At 44.4% G+C, this 19,271-nt stretch overlaps 1 protein-coding gene across 1 annotated transcript in view; it reads left to right on the forward strand.

Annotated features, from left to right (window-relative positions):
- AFF3 (AF4/FMR2 family member 3) overlaps nucleotides 1-19,271 on the forward strand; it is a 580,919-nt gene that overhangs the window by 550,675 nt on the left and 10,973 nt on the right. Inside the window, exons 19-22 of the mRNA XM_025354195.1 lie at nucleotides 7,047-7,110; nucleotides 10,734-10,870; nucleotides 16,566-16,637; nucleotides 17,987-18,080. Of these exons, the coding sequence (XP_025209980.1) occupies nucleotides 7,047-7,110; nucleotides 10,734-10,870; nucleotides 16,566-16,637; nucleotides 17,987-18,080 (367 nt within the window). The remainder of the gene's footprint in view (nucleotides 1-7,046; nucleotides 7,111-10,733; nucleotides 10,871-16,565; nucleotides 16,638-17,986; nucleotides 18,081-19,271) is intronic.

Below are 19,271 nucleotides of genomic sequence, written 5' to 3' on the forward strand. Positions count from 1 at the left end.
AATAGGCCGGGCACAGTGGCTCATGCCTGTAATCCTAGCACTTTGCGGGACCGAGCGGGGTGGATCACTTGAGGTCAGGAGTTTGAGACCAGCCTGGCCAACGTAGGCTGGTCCCATCTTTACTAAAAACACAAAAAAGAAAAATTAGCCAGGCGTGATAGCATGTGCCTGTAATCCCAGCTACTCGGGAAGCTGAGGCAGGAGAATCACCTGAACCCAGGAAGTGGAAGTTGCAGTGAGCTGAGATCGCGCCATTGCACTCCAGTGTGGGCCACAAGAGTGTAACTTCGTATCAAAAAGAAAAAAAGCAAAAATAGGCATCGTCTCTTCCTTTAAGCAGTAAAAATAAGCAACCTTCAAGAGATCACTGGGCTAAGATGTTACCTAAAATTGGTAACAAATTTACCAATTACAGTAACGTCTCCCAGGTTCCATTTGGTACATATGGAGTACTTACTAAGTGCCAAGTACAGGCACAAGAGTTGAAGTATAATGATTAATTAATTCTCAGTTCTTCAGGGGAGAGAGAGGCACATGGTGACCTCTCCAGGAAGGTTTCCTAGGATTACTTAAATTTAATTCTCTACCTCCTCCCTGCCCACCTCCATTCTGTGCCAGCTTCCCCACCAGCACCCTCAGTGACAGAGGAGGACCTCAGCCCCATCACTTTCCTTGACTTCTCTTCACCCAGGGTGAAGAGTGAACTTTAGCCCCTTTTTATTTTTTATTTTTTTTATTTTTTTTATTTTTTTTTTGAGACGGAGTCTCACTGTGTCTCCCAGGCTGGAGTGCAGTGGCCTGATCTCGGCTCACTGCAAGCTCCGCCTCCCGGGTTCACGCCATTCTCCCGCCTCAGCCTCCCAAGTAGCTGAGACTACAGGTGCCCACCACCACGCCCGGCTAGTTTTTTGTATTTTTAGTAGAGACGGGGTTTCACCATGTTAGCCAGGATAGTCTCGATCTCCTGACCTCGTGATCCACCCGCCTCGGCCTCCCAAAGTGCTGGGATTACAGGTTTGAGCCACCGCGCCCGGCCTTTTAGCCCCTTTTTAAAAACAAGCAGTGAAATGACCAAAGAGAGGCCACCAATGGAAGAAAGAAAGGACTAGATAATTAGCACTGGAGTGATTTCAAGTTGATGAAAATCCAGTTACAGTGATCCAAAAAGTAACAGATGCCACACTGTCATTTAATTTTTAAAGCCGCATCGTGCAGCTTTTTTAAAAAAGTAAACTCATCTCTTTGTATTATAAATACGTGTTAATGGTTGAATAAACATGGGATTCAGACAACAGCTGAAGCCAGTAGGCTCTCAATAGCAAGTGTTGAATGAACCCAGCTGAATTATAAATGACATTCCCAGGAAAGAGTGCCTGCGATTTTTTTTTCTATGACTGTAAGGAATCTACATGCAGGTGAATGTAAATCCATGGGCTTCCAAGCCCCTTTTCCTATGTTACTTACCAAAAATTAGCCGGATGTGGTAGCGTGCGCCTGTAATTCCTGGAATGCCTGTAAACAGGCACCAGTTAGTTCCTTTGGGATATAGACAGAACTGAGCAGAATAACATTTATTTTAAAAATGAGATCCAGGTCAGCCTGTCCTTTGTACGTTGTGGGCTCATATTGGTGGCAGTGCGACCTCACCTCCTCCCCTGACATTTAGCAAATACACAACATTCACTGCTTGACAGCTGCAGTATTAAGGTGACACTCGTATGATTACCAAACATTTGTTTAAAAAGCAGATCTGTAAGAATGTATGTCAATGAATAGATAGCACTTGATTCAACTTGAGGCCGAGAAACTGATCTTACTAGTGCAAAGCCATGAGCTGTAAGTCACTTGGTATCATAATTAGTGACAGGGGAATTCTCGGCTGGGGAAAATGGAGAGCGGACACCTGTGTCACGAAGGCCTCGGTACAGAAGTCCTGAACAGAGCTACGTGGTGATGAGATGCTTGGCTGGAAAACCACCTCTTCCATCCTGCCGCCGTTCTGCTGTGCTAGGAAGCCAGAGAACCCCAGGTGCCAGGGCTGCCTGCCGCTCCCCGGAGGAAGTGCTGGCTGCTGCCTGTATGTCACATGGAAAAGTCAGTCACAATCAGCACATTCAGCCAGACCACCGAACGTCCCTTCTGTCCCCATGGTGCCCATAACAGGAGCCCGGCTACCTGAACCTCCTGACAGTGAGGAAAGACTGACTATAGACGCCAGGCACTGAAGGTCATGGCGTATGAAATGTGACCACGAGGAAGGAAGAGGGACTTGACAGTTGTAATGTACTTAGCACAGCAGTCTCAAAGCTAAAAGGATTTTAATTTTATAGAGGAGGGGAAGACTCCCATATTGTAAAAGGTTGGATCCCTAGCAGCATGATTTAGTCAAAGGACACCACTTGAGATCCTTGGTAGGCGAAATTACAGCAGGGAAGGTGCTCCCACCGCCCCCCAACCCAGGGCTTGCAGTGGGCATGTTCTCCTGAGGGTCTCCTCTCCTAGTCCTTTCAAAGCAGGACCCTACCTTCTTGTTTTCCTGATTAATCATTAAGCCTTTATTGGTCTTCATTTAGAATTTCTCCCATTATGAAATCCCTGTCTCAAGGCCAGGTGCTTCTTTTGTTCTAACCAAAACAGAGCGTGAGAGTAAGCATGAGTGAGACAGAGAGAAAGAAATGGAGAGTAGGATTTGCCAAGGCGGGGTGCGGGGAGGACAAGGACATTCAGATCTCCTGGATTGAAATCTCAGCTGTCCGATCATTTTTAGGGTTTTGTAAGATTATTTTAAATGTCACTCAGAGAAAAACAACCATCAGATTGATAATTTCCCATTTCAACAGAAAGTTACTTTGGATTCAATGACCCAAACCTGCCCCACTTAGCCTGAGCATCCCGCAGAGCAGACCCTGCCTCCTGTGCCCAGCTGAGAGGGAGGCAGTCACCTGCAGGAGCCTGTGGCCTGGAAGACACAGTGAATGACCGCTTGTGCCTGGGAGAAGCCAGGTTCCAGGGACTCTGGGGCCCCAGCCAACATCAAAGCTGTGGAAAAAAAAGCTGTTTTGAATCCTTGCTACCCAGATGCACTCTACCTGCGTCTGTGGGGAAGGGCCTGGAAAGCCAATGCCGGCATCCTGGAGCAGCGGACTCTGAAGTCCCCTCATCCGTAGTCATCACTGACTCTGTGCATTAAAAATAATTACTTAACTTCTTATGCATTCTCCTCAAAGCTTGGGACATATGAACACCTCTGGAGCTTGTCAGATGACAAGCTGACATATCGGATAGCAGATGATGAATTCATTTGGTATGCAGTTGCCTATTCGTCTGATTTGGATTTCAACTTCCCGAAGAAAATCATCCAATTTCTGCCGCGCCGAGGAACTTGTTGTTCAAACACATTGAGCTCTCATCCCTGCCAGTTTTCACAAAACAGGCTGGTTCTACCGAGGGCGGCATTTCACAGAGGTAGGAATTACAGAAAGGAGCCTGCCAGGCTCTCCGTGGGAGACCATTCAACTCTATCCCAGTCACAAAGGAGAACAAAAAGCAAGGTTGCTTTAATATTCCTGTGCCAGAAGAAATATGGGGGTAGCTCAAACCCTGATGTTGCTGAGAACCAAGGCCGTGTGTTTCTAGGTGGGGGTGGCAGGAGGGGGAAGAGAAGAAAAGAAAACATTTCTATTTGGATCAAGTGCTCAGAATGCTTTTGTTGGAGAGAGCTCTCATAATGAAGATGCATGCGGCTAAGCTCTGGCTTTCAGATCACTCACGCCCCGTTTCTGAAGAGCCCGAGATTCACAGTTAGTTACATTTATGGTGTTTAATTAAACTTTGATTAGGTTTGCTCGTCTATCATCATAAAATACCATCACCGTGGAAAACAATGGGAGGAATTTTATTACACAAATGGAAGACAAAAACTCTAGGTTTTCCAAGTTAAAAAAAAAATAGAAGATTAGATGGAAAATCTATTTGAACACTGAGATAAGATCTCATTTTAGTACCTTTGCTGTATTCTATAACGGTCACAATGGTGACGGCAGTTTTACTTTTCCTACTGACTTGTGTATTGCTGTCAGAAGGGATGCCTTTGTGAAAGCGTGCGTTGGTGGCAAGGCTGGACACTGGGTGACATCCCACTGGTCCCACTGGCTTTATAATGATCTGCTCTGGAAGTATGGCACCAGAAATCACCCGAAAGGAGAAAATGGGCCAATCATCAGGCAATCTTCAGTGACTCATTACAGTGAGCCCTCCATTCTATGCAAAGATGAGAGTTCTAACAAATGTGTTCGTAAGTGGCCTCCAGATGGTACCTATGCTATTAGCATCTCAGGTTACTGCTCTGATTATAGCTACTCTGATACAGTCAGAAAATTAGGTGTGTTACTTACCCACATGCGCTATTGTGAGAGTCTGTGACTCAGCCTCCATATCAGGATTTTAAAATATGCTCCTATGCTGCAGATGAAAACAATAGTGATTAAGGAGCTTATATTAGGAATTATGAGCCACTGCCATCCATAAGGGTAACTTGGAAGGCTGGTGGAAACTAAGAAGCCATAGCTTATTACCAAGATAATCCTTTAATGAAAACGAAATGCATTTGAAGTAGCGATGTGTTAGTGACAAAACGGGGCAAGAAAAAAAAATGACCTAACTTATATACTAGAGTATAGAACAGATAATGATGTGGAGAATTTCAGGTTGCCATGGAGACACTCTCTGGCTCACTGGACGCGATGCTGCACCCCGTCGGAAGGCACCACTCTTCTAAGCTCAAAATGAATTCAATGCCATTCATCCAAGGGAGACCTTACCTTCTACCGTGTGCCAAAAACTACAGGGTGGGGAAGATCAAAGAGGTCTACAGCATGGTCCTTACTACAGATGAACCAGCAACCAGGTTGCACACATGCCCAGTAGAGCTCAGAAGATAATGAAATACCAAGTGTAGGAAACAAGAAGTGCTGTGTGAGGTCAGGAAGGACAAAGGTGAACATGGACCAAGGTTACTCGGAATGCCTTACAGCGGGGGAAATTGAGGGGCAGGCAACATTTGGCTCCTGGAAGACACTCAGTGAACGAAGAGAGAGGAGAGTGTTCCAGGTGGCGGACGTGATGAGCAGAGCTCCTCGGACCGGGAGGCCATGTTATCAAGACAATGAGGAGCCACCTCTGACTTTGGTCAAGGGCCTTCTTGAATGAGTGACATAGTTAAGTGGGTTAGGCAAGATTTTTGGGGATCTGAACTGAGATTTGATCTCATAGACCCTGGAGACTGATTTTAGGTCTGTGAGCAGGATGGCAAGGTGATGAAAGCCATGTAATCCCAGCACTTTGGGAGGCTGAGGCAGGTGGATCACTTGAGCTCGGGAGTTCAAGACCAGCCTTTACAACATGGCAAAACCCCATCCCTACTAAAAATAGAAATAGTTAGCCAGGCATCGCGGCACACGCCTGTAGTCGCAGCTACCTGGGAGGCTGTGGTGGGAGGGTCGCTTAACCCCAGGGGGCCGATGCTACAGTATCGGTGATCGTACCACTGCCCTCCAGCCTAGGCAACAGAGTGAGAACCTTTCTCAAACAACAACAGTAACAACAACAATAACGTCAATTGCCAGAGTTAGAACCAAAGACCAGACAATATGTGGACATTCTGACAATATGTGTCAATTTGTGGACAAAGAAGGAAAACTCTAAGGCAACAACAAAGCCATTCATATGGGGAAAGCATGGGTGTCCAGGAGCTGGAAGAGAGAAGATGGAGTGGTAGGAGCAGGGCCTTCCTAGGAAGGAGACCTCAGGCCTCACCCTCAGTGAAAGACCCAGCACAGGGAATGAACGGTTCCAGCCCTCAGTGGGGTGCGTGGGGTGGGGTGAGGAGCCATCTGGACCCCAAAACTATGCTGTGATTCTGGTTTGTTTGATTAAAAGGCAATGTCATTGTCACAGAAAAGCATTGTCACACATTGCTTTTCTAAGCATTTTGACCTCTCTGGATACACGAACGCTCTGACTACCTAATATTACAATAAGGTAAAAGATCCCATTAGGATCTGAAATAAGGCAGTTCAGAATAAGCCTGCAATAATAAGCTAAACAGTCCATGATGAATATCACTACTTCCGCCGTATCTCCCATTCAGAGAGTCCTGGCTTATATTTGATATTCATGAGTAGGTCAAGTTTATTGATTATATAAAGTTTATGCTGCTGGTGCCTATAAGGAGGTCATTTTTTTAATCTGTCGGGCTAAACACTTAAAGGCACTGTCCAATGAGTACCTTAGCGCCACTGGACCTCATTACACACGCTCAGATCAGTCTCTGGATGAGTTACCTTCATCTCCCGGCAGAGTCACCGCTGGCCAGGGTTATTGCTTTAATAATCCACATGTCTGCTGTTAATGTTTACCAGCTAGCTAATCAGAGCTCTAGAGAATACATGGCATGTTTGCATTGTTACAAGGTAGACATCATTTGACAATTAACTTCATTACAACTGGAATGTAATCATCCAACACTATCTCTTTTTATTTTTCACTGTGAGGCTTTAAGATAATTCAATATATATACATAAAACTCTGGGTACTAGATATGCATATAAATGCACTTATTTTCATAAGGATACATAAATATACTCACCCATATATATCCATACAATTATGAGGTATATGTACAATGTTTACATTAAAAGGGGATTGTTTTATTTAAATATTGCATAAAATAAGATTTCTCACTTGTTTTTTTTTTGCCATACAATAAAAAATATATTCACAAATTAGGCACTAGGGGGCCATGTTAAAGCCACTGTAAATAGCGACTACTGGCATATGTTGAGTGTGTTTCGAATTGCTAACTTAAGAGAAAGTTTATTGTGGTATTTGACATATAGGCAGTAATTTGGACAGGCAGAAAACACACTTAATTCCGCATTAAGCAGAGTTTTTAAATTGCGCCTTAAGTTTGAGTGAAAGGAAGGAATATTTTAAAAAGATCTTGCACTTAAGCCATAATGACGTTTAATATCATTCCCTCCTTGTAGGCCTCGCAGTGCTGATTATTTTATGCAAGAAGCCAAACGAATGAAGCATAAAGCAGATGCAATGGTGAGACCCTTTTCTTTCCAGATACGTTCTTCCAAATTACGTGTGTACTGCAGCTTCATCACTGGGACAATATAGCTAGGGTAATTATAAAATCTATTACAAGGATGGCTGGGTCTGTTAAATGGAGAAATGTTTATATAATCAAGTGTTCATAGCCCAATAAATTATGACTTCAACCAATAATGCCTGACTGGGAAAAAGCCCTGGATAAATGAATATTTCAATTTAGTCCTAAGGTTTGAATAGTAACTAGAGCCAGTGGAGGCAGTGGGTGGTAGTATTTTTCTTTTTCCCCCTTCAAAAAGTGAAATCTAGATTTGCATTTTTCTCTTGTTAGCCTGACAAACCCTTGGCTCGGTCCCAGGATCAAATCTCTTTTCAAAAACACTTGTGTTCTTCACATGTATCTGCCAAAAATGAATGCTTTCTCTGAAACCGTACAACACGGGAACTGTTATCTGTGCATAAGACTCTAAAGTCACCATGATTTGATGTTTTCAAAGAATAACTTTTCTTGCTTGGATAATCTCCTGTTTTGGAAAGCTTGAAGCTCCCAGGCAAGAGATAGAAAACTTTTGTTTTGTTTTCTAAAAGAGGTCATATGCTTGTTCCATCTTAAATGAATGAAGTCCAGAGGGACTGCTTCCCACCTAGTAACTCGAGTTTAGTCTCCTCCAGTGTTCATAACTGAGATTGAGGCAGGTGCTGGACGTGAAGAAGGCATTTCCAGTGACCTTCAGAATACTGAAGATGTTTAAACAGTTACAGGCCGGGTGCGGTGGCTCAAGCCTGTAATCCCAGCACTTTGGGAGGCCAAGGCGGGCAGATCACGAGGTCAGGAGATCGAGACCATCCTGGCTAACCCGGTGAAACCCCGTCTCTACTAAAAAATACCAAAAAAACTAGCCGGGCGAGGTGGCAGGCGCCTGTAGTCCCAGCTGCTCGGGAGGCTGAGGGAGGAGAATGGCGTGAACCCGGGAGGCAGAGCTTGCAGTGAGCTGAGATCCGGCCACTGCACTCCAGCCTGGGCGACAGAGCAAGACTCCATCTCAAGAAAAAATAAAAAAATAAAAATAAATTAAAAAAACAGTTACAGTACCCCTCTTCCAGTGCTACCAACGTCACCTATTAAACACTTATTTACGTGAAGACCACTGCCTAGGCACACTGGGGTACAGGAGGAATTATCCCTACATATCAGAAAATAGAGAAGGGCAGCGGAAGGTACAGCTCTTGTCCACACAATCTGAGTCTGATGGACAGTTCTGGTCATCTGGAGAAGCTGATGTATGGCCACTCTTGGAGAAGAGCATCAGATTTTTAAGGAGAAAGAGATTTTTTGCTTGAATCCAGCATCTAAAGTTTACAGCATTATTCATTCATTGTCCTCTTGCCCAACCCTATCTTTCCTGTTGACGATTTCCCAAGAGGAGACACTGCTCCAGCCAGGCTGGTCCCCTACTGACCTCTAAGCACACCTGGCTCCTGCCAGCCAGCGGGCGTTTGCAGGGATTCACTGTCACACATACTCTCACGGGCATACTCACACCCTCAGTGTCCTCCCCAAATCTAGCCAAACCCTACCATTCCTTCCTGGCATCATGTTCAGTCTCCTCCCTGTGGCCTTCCCAGCCTCTCCACAGCCCTGTCACTAGCTCCCTTCCCTCCATCTCATTTGCACTGGATGCCTCGTTTTGCATTTTGTTGGGTAATCACAGACTGCCTTGCACTTTGAGCTATCTTGTAGGTGTACATTTTCTCTCTCCAAGTATATTATATGTTTGGCTTGTGGAGTGCACATACCACAGAATTCGGTGCTTTAGGAAATATTAATACTAAATGAAATGACTTCATCTGAAAGTGTTACCAAGAAATATTGCATTACAGGCCATAACACTTTCAGGTAACATCTGAAAGTGTTACCAAGAAATATTGCATTACAGGATCACACCTGTAATCCCAGTACTTTGGGAGGCTGAGGCAGGCAGATCATTTGAGGTCAGGAGTTCGAGACCAGCCTGGCCAACATGGTGAAACCCTGTCTCTACTAAAAATACAAAAAAAAAAAAAAAAATTAGCCAGATGTGGTGGTGCACACCTGTAATCCCAGCTACTTGGGAGGCTGAGACAGAAGACGCGCTTGAACCCAGGAGGCAGAGGTTGCAGTGAGCCAAGATCACGCCACCATGCTTCAGCCTGGGTGACACAGTAAGACCCTGTCTCCAAAAAAAAAAAAAAAGAAAGAAGAAGAAATGTTGCATTATAACCTACACTAGCTTTATAAGCTGTTTACAAATTTGATTTGCTAGTGAGAGGAGGTTTTGCTCTGCATTTCTGTTTTTGAAGCTATCGTTACTAATGAAGTTTTTTTTTTTGTATTTTTAGTGGCAAGACTTGGAATAGTATTTGAGTATTATGTCATTCGGTTTTAATTGATGAATGAATCATTTGAAAATTGTGGAGATTTTGCAATCCAGAGTTAGACTATGTAATTACCTACAAAGAGTAGTAAGGTATGGAGCCAGGAACTTGATGTGTAAGTTTAGATTTATGAGATCTTAAGAATATAAAGCTGCTTTGTGGCTGCCCTTGCTGATGTGGTGAAAGAATAACACAAGTTTAGACAGCTACAGATAATTCCATAGAAATTTGTTTTGGTTTGCTTTTAGAGACAGGGTCTTGCTCTGGTGTCCAGGCTGGAGCACAGTGGGGTGATCATAGCTCACTGTAACCTCAAACTTCCAGGCTCAAGTGATGCTCCTGCCTCACCTTCCCAAAACACTGGGATTACAGGCATGAGCCACCATGCCCAACCAAAAATCATTTCTATTTTCAACTTTTTGCCCCATTTTAGCAAAGCTGAAATAGCTCCTTGAGGTTTGTCTCCTCTCCTTTCCCCTACTCACTCTCACTCTTAAGTGAGGTTCTAAATATTAACAACAACAACAACAACAACAAACAATTGAGGCCAGGCATGGTGACTTATGCCTGTAATTCCAGCTACTTGGGAGGCTGAGGCAAGAGAATCGCTTGAACCTAGGAGGCAGAGGTTGCAGTGAACCCAGATGGCACCACTGCACTCCAGCCTGGGCTACAGAGGGAGACTCTATGTCAAAAAAGAAAAAAAAAAATTGAGAAGAGGAAGGCATGGAGATGTGAGTGCCACAAGTAATGTAAAAGATAATAACCAAGGCCTGGAACCATCCGAGTTGGGGATGTACCAAAAGAAGTATGAAAACTCTTATATGGGACCAGACCTATGAACTTTGATGCATATTTAGCATAGCATGGAGGAACAAGGAATGAAGTCTCCAAACCATTAGGGGTTAGAAAGAGGGAAACAGAAATCAGAGCAGCCATGCAGTTCTGAGCTGTGTTGATTGGCAGCTGTCACATGGGTTTGATACAATTCTGTACGTAACTGTTTGCTCACTTACTCCAAGCCAGTAGCAGTTTGAGAAAATAACTAGAAAAAGTAGTATTCTATTTCTTTCTTCTCTCAGCTTCATTCACAGGATTTTAGAAGTCAGAGTTGGGTTTCTCAAAGTGTATAAACTACATGACAATGCCATTTTTTAAAAAACTGTTGTTTAGGACAACACTGTATTAACTCTGTTGATCAGGTGGAAAAGTTTGGAAAGGCTTTGAACTATGCCGAAGCGGCGTTGTCATTTATTGAGTGTGGAAATGCAATGGAACAAGGCCCCATGGAATCCAAATCTCCTTATACGATGTATTCAGAAACAGTAGAGCTCATCAGGTAAGCACTGTGTTTTCTTGCTGGATGAGGGGAGGAGGTGAGGAGTGTGTGGAAGTACTATGGAAACAGAGAAAAGAATGTCAGCCTGGCCGGGCGCGGTGGCTCACGCCTGTAATCCCAGCACTTTGGGAGGCCGAGGCGGGTGGATCACGAGGTCAGGAGATCGAGATCATCCTGGCTAACACGGTGAAACCCCGTCTCTACTAAAAAATACAAAAAATAACCCTGGCGTGGTGGCGGGCGCCTGTAATCCCAGCTCCTCGGGAGGCTGAGGCAGGAGAATGGTGTGAACCCGGGAGGCGGAGCTTGCAGTGAGCCGAGATCGTGCCACTGCACTCCAGCCTGGGCGACAGAGCGAGACTCTGTCTCAAAAAAAAAAAAAAAGAATGTCAGCCTGCACCGTGCCCCACCAGGAACCAGTGTTCATCCTCCAAAATAAGAGGGTAAGGTTGTGCAAGGCACCTTGGCACACCCTGCCCCGCTCTGTCCTCCGTGAGCAAGAGGGCAGCTGCTGTGGCCCCCGATTGCCGAGGGAGGAGGCTGAATCTGAGTGGGCTGTGACTACCTGCTCCTCCCAGCTAGGAAGTGGCAGATTTTGAGCCTATTTCAGCCCTAGGCTGCTTTAAAAAAAAAAAAAAAAAAAAATCTGGTTCAGGTTAGTATCATCTAAATCTTACCTCCATCAGTAAATACTTCTGGAGTATTTAAGGAAAGAAGATTCAGGGGGATTTTATGGAAGGAGAACCCATCTTCTATCTGCTCTCGAACCTGGCCATGGGCACCATCCCCCAACCTGGGTTAAGACCTGTGAGCAGACGTGTCAAGGCATTCGATGGGAAACACTCGTCCTCTGTGATGCAGACCTGGAAAGGCACCTCCGTCACGCCTCTGTAATGAACAGTTCAGGGAATTTCATCCATTAGCCCTACTGAGCACCTTCATTGTATGGTGTATGTTTTTAGCCAGTGTAACTGCTTGACATAATGTCTAATATCCACAAGGAGAAATAGTTCTTCCTAAAACGAACTTCGAAAGGTTTTTCTGATTCCGGGGTTCTGTGCAATGGAAGCTGAGACATTTTCCATGTCCCAACATTCTGCATGGAAGATTTCTAATCATCTTAGGATGTGATCTTTTTGGTCTACATTGGCCCAAAGATGCTACTTGGTGTTTTACACACCACTCTCCCTCAGTAAATAGTTTCCAGCCTTCAAAACTGTCATTCCAACATCAGAGAACACATCACCTCCAAAAGCATTTTTCGGGAATGTTTTAAAGTCAACACTGCCCATTTTTCTTAATAAAGTGTTTCTACTAAATCAATATATCGGCGAATCCTTTATACTGTCTTTTTATATGGCACATTACTTTCAGCAGTGATGAAATAAAAACAGCAAAGTAAAAAGACTGGTAAAAATTACTCTAAGAGATCCTCGATCCATACATTCCTTCCTCAGAACAAGGCCCAGCCTCAGATGTTTATTGGCAGGCAAGGGAGGAAAGTGGGAGAAACTGGACAGGGACAAAGCTGGAAGATGCCTTGGAGTGTGAGTACCTTGAGCCCAGGGAATTTTTTGGGTTTTGTCTGATTTGCTCACTGGGAATCCTCGGCCCCTCGAACATTTGCTGGCACATAGTATGTGCTTAATAAACAATTGAGGAATCAGGCCGGGCGCAGTGGCTCACACCTGTAATCCCAGCACTTTGGGAGGCCAAGACGGGCGGATCACGAGGTCAGCAGATCGAGGCCATCCTGGCTAACACGGTGAAACCCCGTCTCTACTAAAATTACAAAAAATTAGCCGGGCGTGGTGGCGTGCGCCTGTAGTCCCAGCTACTCAGGAGACTGAGGCAGGAGAATGGCGTGAACCCCGGAGGCGGAGCTTGCAGTGAGCCGAGATCGCGCCACTGCACTCCAGCCTAGGCGACAGAGTGAGACTCCGCCTCAAAAAAATAAAATAAAATAAAATAAACAATTGAGGAATCAATGAATAAGCAAGCCATAGGACCTGCTGTGAACTGGAGTATCATGACCTGCTTAAAGGCATTCACACTTGAAAATTGAAACAAGCAAGCCCAAACAAACAAAAAACCATGCCAGCCAGATATACCATCAAGGAGAGGGTGCTGGGGTACCACACCCACTGCGCCCACTGCTGGAAGTAACCTTTCACAGGTAGAGAACACTGTCCACCTTCTAGATACTTCAGAATGAATAGAATCACGTAAAATACAGAGAAAATGGAGACAAAAAGACAAGTTTGGCTCTTTCTTTTTTCTTTTTCTTTTTTTTTTTTTTTTTTTTTTTTGAGACTTTCACTCTTCCTGCCCAGGCTGGAGTGCAATGGCACAATCGCGGCTCACCACAACCTCCGCCTCCCGGGTTCAAGTGATTCTCCTGCCTCAGCCTCCCCAGTAGTGGGATTACAGGCATGTGCCACCACATCCAGCTAATTTTGTATTTTTAGTAGAGATGGGGTTTCTCCATATTGGTCAGGCTGGTCTCGAACTCCTGACCTCAGGTTATCAGCCTGCCTCGGCCTCCCAAACTGCTGAGATTACAAGCACGAGCCACCGCACCTGGCCAGCTGTTTTTTCAACCTACATTAGAAAACAGCATTAATTGACCAGGCGCGGTGGCTCATGCCTGTAATTCTAGCACTTTGGGAGGCCGAGGCGGGCAGATCACAAGGTCAGGAGATTGAGACCATCCTGGCTAACACGGTGAAACCCCGTCTCTATAAAAATACAAAAAATTAGATGGGCGTGGTGGCGGCGCCTGTAGTCCCAGCTACTCAGGAGGGTGAGGCAGGAGAATGGCGTGAACCCGGGAGGCGGAGCTTGCAGTGAGTCGAGATTGTGCCACTGCACTCCAGCCTGGGCGACAGAGCGAGACTCCGTCTGAAAAAAGAAAAAAAAAAAAGAAAACAGCATGAATTACATCCGCACATTGCCCACCCTGCTGACCCTCCTCTCCCCTACTGAGACACTGAAGGGCCTGGAGCACTGGCAAGGGGTTCTCACCACCAAATATGACCTAGCCCAGGATGTACACTTTGTCCCTACAGACAGGAGAATTCCCTTCTCCACCAGGGAACTCCAGATGGCCAAGCGGGCGTGGGTCATTGGAGCACTGTCACCACAAGAGCCCAGCCTGGTGACCCTCTCTTCCCACCTTCCCGCTCTCCGCAGGCAGCACTATCAGGGATGAGCAGAAACGCTGGTGACACCAGATCAACCACACAGACTAAAATAGGATCAGAAAGGCCCTGAAAATTACATGGTAATTGGAACCACGGCCCCCAGAGCAGGCTAGAGCCTTCCTGCTAGACCTAAACAGGGCGGCTGGATTTAAAATAGGACTCAGAGTCTCCTAACCTAAAGGTCAAAATGTCCGGGATACCACAGGAGCTCCCTCCTCATACCAAGAACCAGGACAGTCACCACTGGCATGAAAAAAGATGATCAGAAGACCTCAATACAAAGATGAATCGGTTGCTGGAATTATCTGACAAGGATTTTTAAAGCAGCCATCGTAAAAATGCTTCAATAAATAATCACAGTTATCACTTGACAAACAAAAAATAGAAAATCTTTTCAAAGAAATGGAAGTTACTTTAAAAAGAACCAAATGGAAATTGTGAAACTGTAGAATTGGCTAATATAAACCCCAAAAATGGACTCAGTAGTAGAGTGGAGATGACAGGAGAGAGTCAATGAACTTGAGGACAAAAAAATATAATTTACCCAATCTGAGCAGTAAAGAAGAAATAGACTGAAAAAGCTAAATGAACACAGCCTCAAGCACAATAAGAAAAGATCCAACATTTGTGTCATGGAAGTCTCAGAGGAGAGGAATAGAGAGTGGGACTGAGAGAGTATTTAAAGAAATAATGGCTGAAACTTGCCAAATTTGTCAAAAGACATAAACCTACAGACTTAAGAAGCAGAGAAAAACCCAAATAAGATAAACTCAAAGAAATGCATGCAAAAACACACCATAATTACATTTCCAAAAACTGAAGACCAAATATCCTGAAAGCAGCCAGGGAGAAATGGTAATTATCTGTTGGGGAGAATCAATTCAAATGACAGCAGGCTTCTCTGAAACTATGCAGGCTGGGAGGGAGTGGCCTGACAGTTTCCAAGGGTTGAAAGAAGGAACTCTCAAGCCATGAATTCTAGAGTCAGTGAAACTGTTCTTCAAGAATGAAGGGAAATAAGATATCCTTAGATTTAGGAAAAGTACAAGTATTTGTCTCTAAAAGACCCACCCTTAAAGACTGACTAAAGGAAGTTTCTCAAACAGAAAGAAAATGGCAAAAGAAGGAATATGGGAGCATTGGGAAAGAAAGAAGAACAGACACATAGATATATACAATATACTACTCTCCTTATGAGTTTATAAAGCAGATTTGAGGATTGAAACAAAAATTATACCAGCAGGCCAGGCACAGTGGCTCACATCTGTAATCATAGCACTTTGGGAGGCCAAGGTGGGAGGATAGCTTGAGGCCAGGAGTTTGAAACCAGCCCAGACAACATAGTAAGACCCCACTGCTACAAAACAAAAAAAGAAAAACTAAAAAATTATACCACCATCTGATACTCAAGACAATGCTGTTTTTAAGTGGGGAAGGTAAAGATATCTAAATTGAAGTAAGACTTCCATACTTCCATACTATCCAAAGTGATAAAATGTTGATACCAATAAATTACATGTATATTGTAAAACCCAGAGCAACCACTGTAAAAATTATGCAAAGAGATAACACTCAAACATGCTACAAGTCTGCATGTTGTGGAGATAGTGCGATGGTAACAGTATGTTTCTTGAGCAATTTACAAGCCGGCCTGCTATCCCAAGAGCTTCACAAACACTATCTTAGTTAATTTTTACAACAATGTTATGTGATTGGCAGTATTAGTCTTATTTTATAGGTAAGTAAATGGAGGCTTAAATATGTTCATACATTTGTCTAAGCTCTTACAACTTACAAGTCGCTGAGCTGAGATTTGAACCTAGGACAATCTGATCATTACACCTATTGCCTCAGCTCTCTCAAAGAGTCTACATATGTAATTTGGTATGTTGTTGGGAGAAAGCAATGGCCACAGTCCCCTTGGTTCAGAAAAATAAGTGGAATTAAGTGCAGCCCATAAAAGCCACTAGTTTCTCTTCGCACCTGTCTGTAGAAGCAAATAGAGATTTAAAATGTACTCAGGACACTTACATAGCTGTCAAAAGTTACATAACAAAGAAAGAGGGGTATATCTAAGCATTCCTCTGCATACCCAGGGTGGAAATTCTTCCGGAGGTAAGCACAGAAGGATGGAACTTCACCTCCATCTGTCAGACACTCAGCCATAAATCAAAATTTGGAAAAATGGACATGTTACCATAATCATGAATAGTTCTTGAACTGGTATCGCTCCCGACAATCTGTAGCATTCGAACTTGTATTGTTAAAGAGCAGAAAGTAGCTGTTCTAGTCATCACAGTACTGTAACACTTGGGAAAATGGAGCAGCACCAGCTAGCTTTTAAGAAAGAATTATCAGCAAGTACTATGCAAAGCGAAGGATCAGGCTGGGAGAACTCCCATCATTGAAGTTCTGTTAATAAGAAAGCTTGTTTGACAATTTCTTGGCTTTTTATATTTTTTATTCTATTCCTCCTCCTCCCTTTTTCTAAGGTATGCCATGAGACTAAAAACCCACTCAGGCCCCAACGCCACACCAGAAGACAAACAACTGGCTGCATTATGGTGAGTGCCCCTCTCCGCTTAGAATAGCAGCCCCAGCCTCGCATGCCGTCACTGGCAAACCAGGTGCTGAAATGCATAGTGTTTGCCCAGTGTCTTCTAACATACAAAGCCCCAGAGCAGTTCTAATGACCTGGGAAAGTCCAGACCATTTTTTTGCTGCCGTACTATACATGATCTGAATTCACAGTGATTGAAAATCGACAGGCCTCCCAAAGTGCTGGGATGACAGGCACGAGCCACCGTGCCCGGCCTAATTTTTGTATTTTTAGTAGAGACGGGGTTTCACCATGTTGGTCAGGCTGGTCTTGAACTCCTGACCTCAGGTGATCTGCCCGCCTCGGCCTCCCAGAGTGCTGGGATTACAGGCGTGAGTCATCGCGCCCGGCGCAGCCACTTACTTTGAAAATGATGCCACAGAAAAAAGGGAACGATGGGGTCATCTATAGTTCCTTTACCTGTCAGCCCTTCCTTACTCATCAGTAGGTGGAAGGCAGAGAATGTTGATAGAATACATGTCTATCAAGCAGTGAAATAAAGACAGTTAAATTAAATAATAATAATAACAGCAACAGACACAAAAAAGGTCTCAGATTGTTACCTGTCCTGGGTTTGGTTTGCTAGGAGGAGATGGTGCCATTGTACCCAGAATGTTCACACTCTGGATGTCGAGCATGAGATCCGAGTTAGCAAATAACTGAGTGAAGAGCTGCAAGGAAGAGAGGATACGTCTCAGAAATGCCTTTTGTGCCCCTTTCAAACTTTAAGTCCCATCTTGGAATAATACACTAAATGACAGTAATAATATGATATAAGATAGAATACTGATGGAAGTATACAGAATAGTATAGGAAACAATAAAATGATGGCACCCATTCCCAGCGTAGTGTTTTTATTGTTTATAAAGTACATTCATGTTTGCGACTTTAGTGGAGCTGGTTATGGTTCAGTAAAGTCAGGTGGCAGCGCCATCCTTTCCGCAGAGCGGGGCTGGCCCGGGAAGCAGTGAAGGCTGCGTGCTAGAGCTACCTCTCGCCTCTCGTGGAGAGACAGTGCCCTCTCGTGGTGGAAGAGGGAAGCGGCCAGCCCCTGTGACCCAACAGTGATTCCGTCATGCTGTAGAATTACCTAGTGGTAAATGCATTTATGGAATACCTTCTTGGAATGTTGAATTCTGTTTTTGGACAAAAGGTGTTCACTCACAGACATTATATGCAGATAGAGAAAGATTTCCTATATAGAAACAAGGTTTAGTTATTGAGTGCCTTAGAACAGACAACAAAAATGTTTAAGTCTTGTTTGCACAGGACGCACTCAGTCGCTTCTGGGCCTGTTTCTCTTTTCGCCTGCAGTTACCGATGCCTGGCTCTCCTGTACTGGCGGATGTTTCGACTCAAAAGGGACCACGCTGTAAAGTATTCAAAAGCACTAATTGACTATTTCAAGGTACTGTCTAGTGAACGAGTGGAGTTGTCCCTTAAATTCAGTTGTCTCCCTGTCAAGGTCATTTGTGGAGCACCTGGTAGAACCCATTGCTTTGGGGCTAATGCAGGTCACCTCTGGTCCCCAAGCTAACCCAATTGATGCCACCCTTGTGGCTTTCAGGACTCAGAATGGGCCTTTCAGAGCCCATCTAATGTATCTCCCTGCCTTGTCCAAGTATTTTTTTTTTTTTTTTTTTTTTTTTGTATTTTTGGAGATGGAGTTTCACTCTTTGTCGCCCAGGCTGGAGTGCAAGGGTATGATCTCGGCTCACTGCAACCTCCGCCTCCTGGGTTCAAGCGATTCTCCTGCCTCAGCCTCCAGAGTAGCCGGGATTACAGGCGCCCGCCACCACACCTGGCTAATTTTGTATTTTTAGTAGAGACAGGGTTTCACCATGTTGGTCAGGCTGGTCTCGAACTCCTGACCTTAGGTGATGTGCCCGCCTCGGCCTCCCAAAGTGCTGGGAATGCAGGTGTGAGCCACCACGCCCAGCCTTGTCCAAGTATTTTTATGACTTCAAGAGAAAGAAGATCCAGTTACTCTTTCCAGTGTCCTAGGAAATTCATCTTTATAGCTAACATAAATTCCTTGTGCTCACTTAGAGCTTCTTTTCATTATAAGTAACCCCTTAGAGCCATTCCCTCTTAGCTAGTCTCGGGTAGCTAATTTAATTTTTAATAGAGGCATTATTTAAAATGGTAAGAGATGGCTTGTTGAAAGCAGTAGATAGCAATGTGTAGCTATAGGGATAAAATCGCAAACCATGCCACCTTTTATTTTTCTCAGGGAATGAAATTATTTTCACTGGGAGAATAAATTTTTTAAAGCCTTCTCTGATGTACTGTTGTGAGATTGACCTTACATTAATAATTCATTTGAGATTTCTGGGCCTCTTCTCTGTTTGTCTATAGAAACTAGCAATTATGCCATCTCTATCTCCAACAGCCCTTTGTCAGATACACAACCATCATTTGAGATCTGTTCATGCCCAGCCTCCTCTAGAGGTGATCTCGAATGGCCAGGCTGTGCTGGGGGTTCCTGAGGCATGTTCAGCACACTGCCTTCTAATTGTCCACATGAGTAACCAGGTGCTAGGCCGTGGACATCACTTCCTCGACCCGCTGACCCTCTGGTGTCGTCAGGACAAGCACC

This window comes from Theropithecus gelada, chromosome 13 (genome assembly GCF_003255815.1).
Source record: "Theropithecus gelada isolate Dixy chromosome 13, Tgel_1.0, whole genome shotgun sequence".
Taxonomy (NCBI): domain Eukaryota; kingdom Metazoa; phylum Chordata; class Mammalia; order Primates; family Cercopithecidae; genus Theropithecus; species Theropithecus gelada.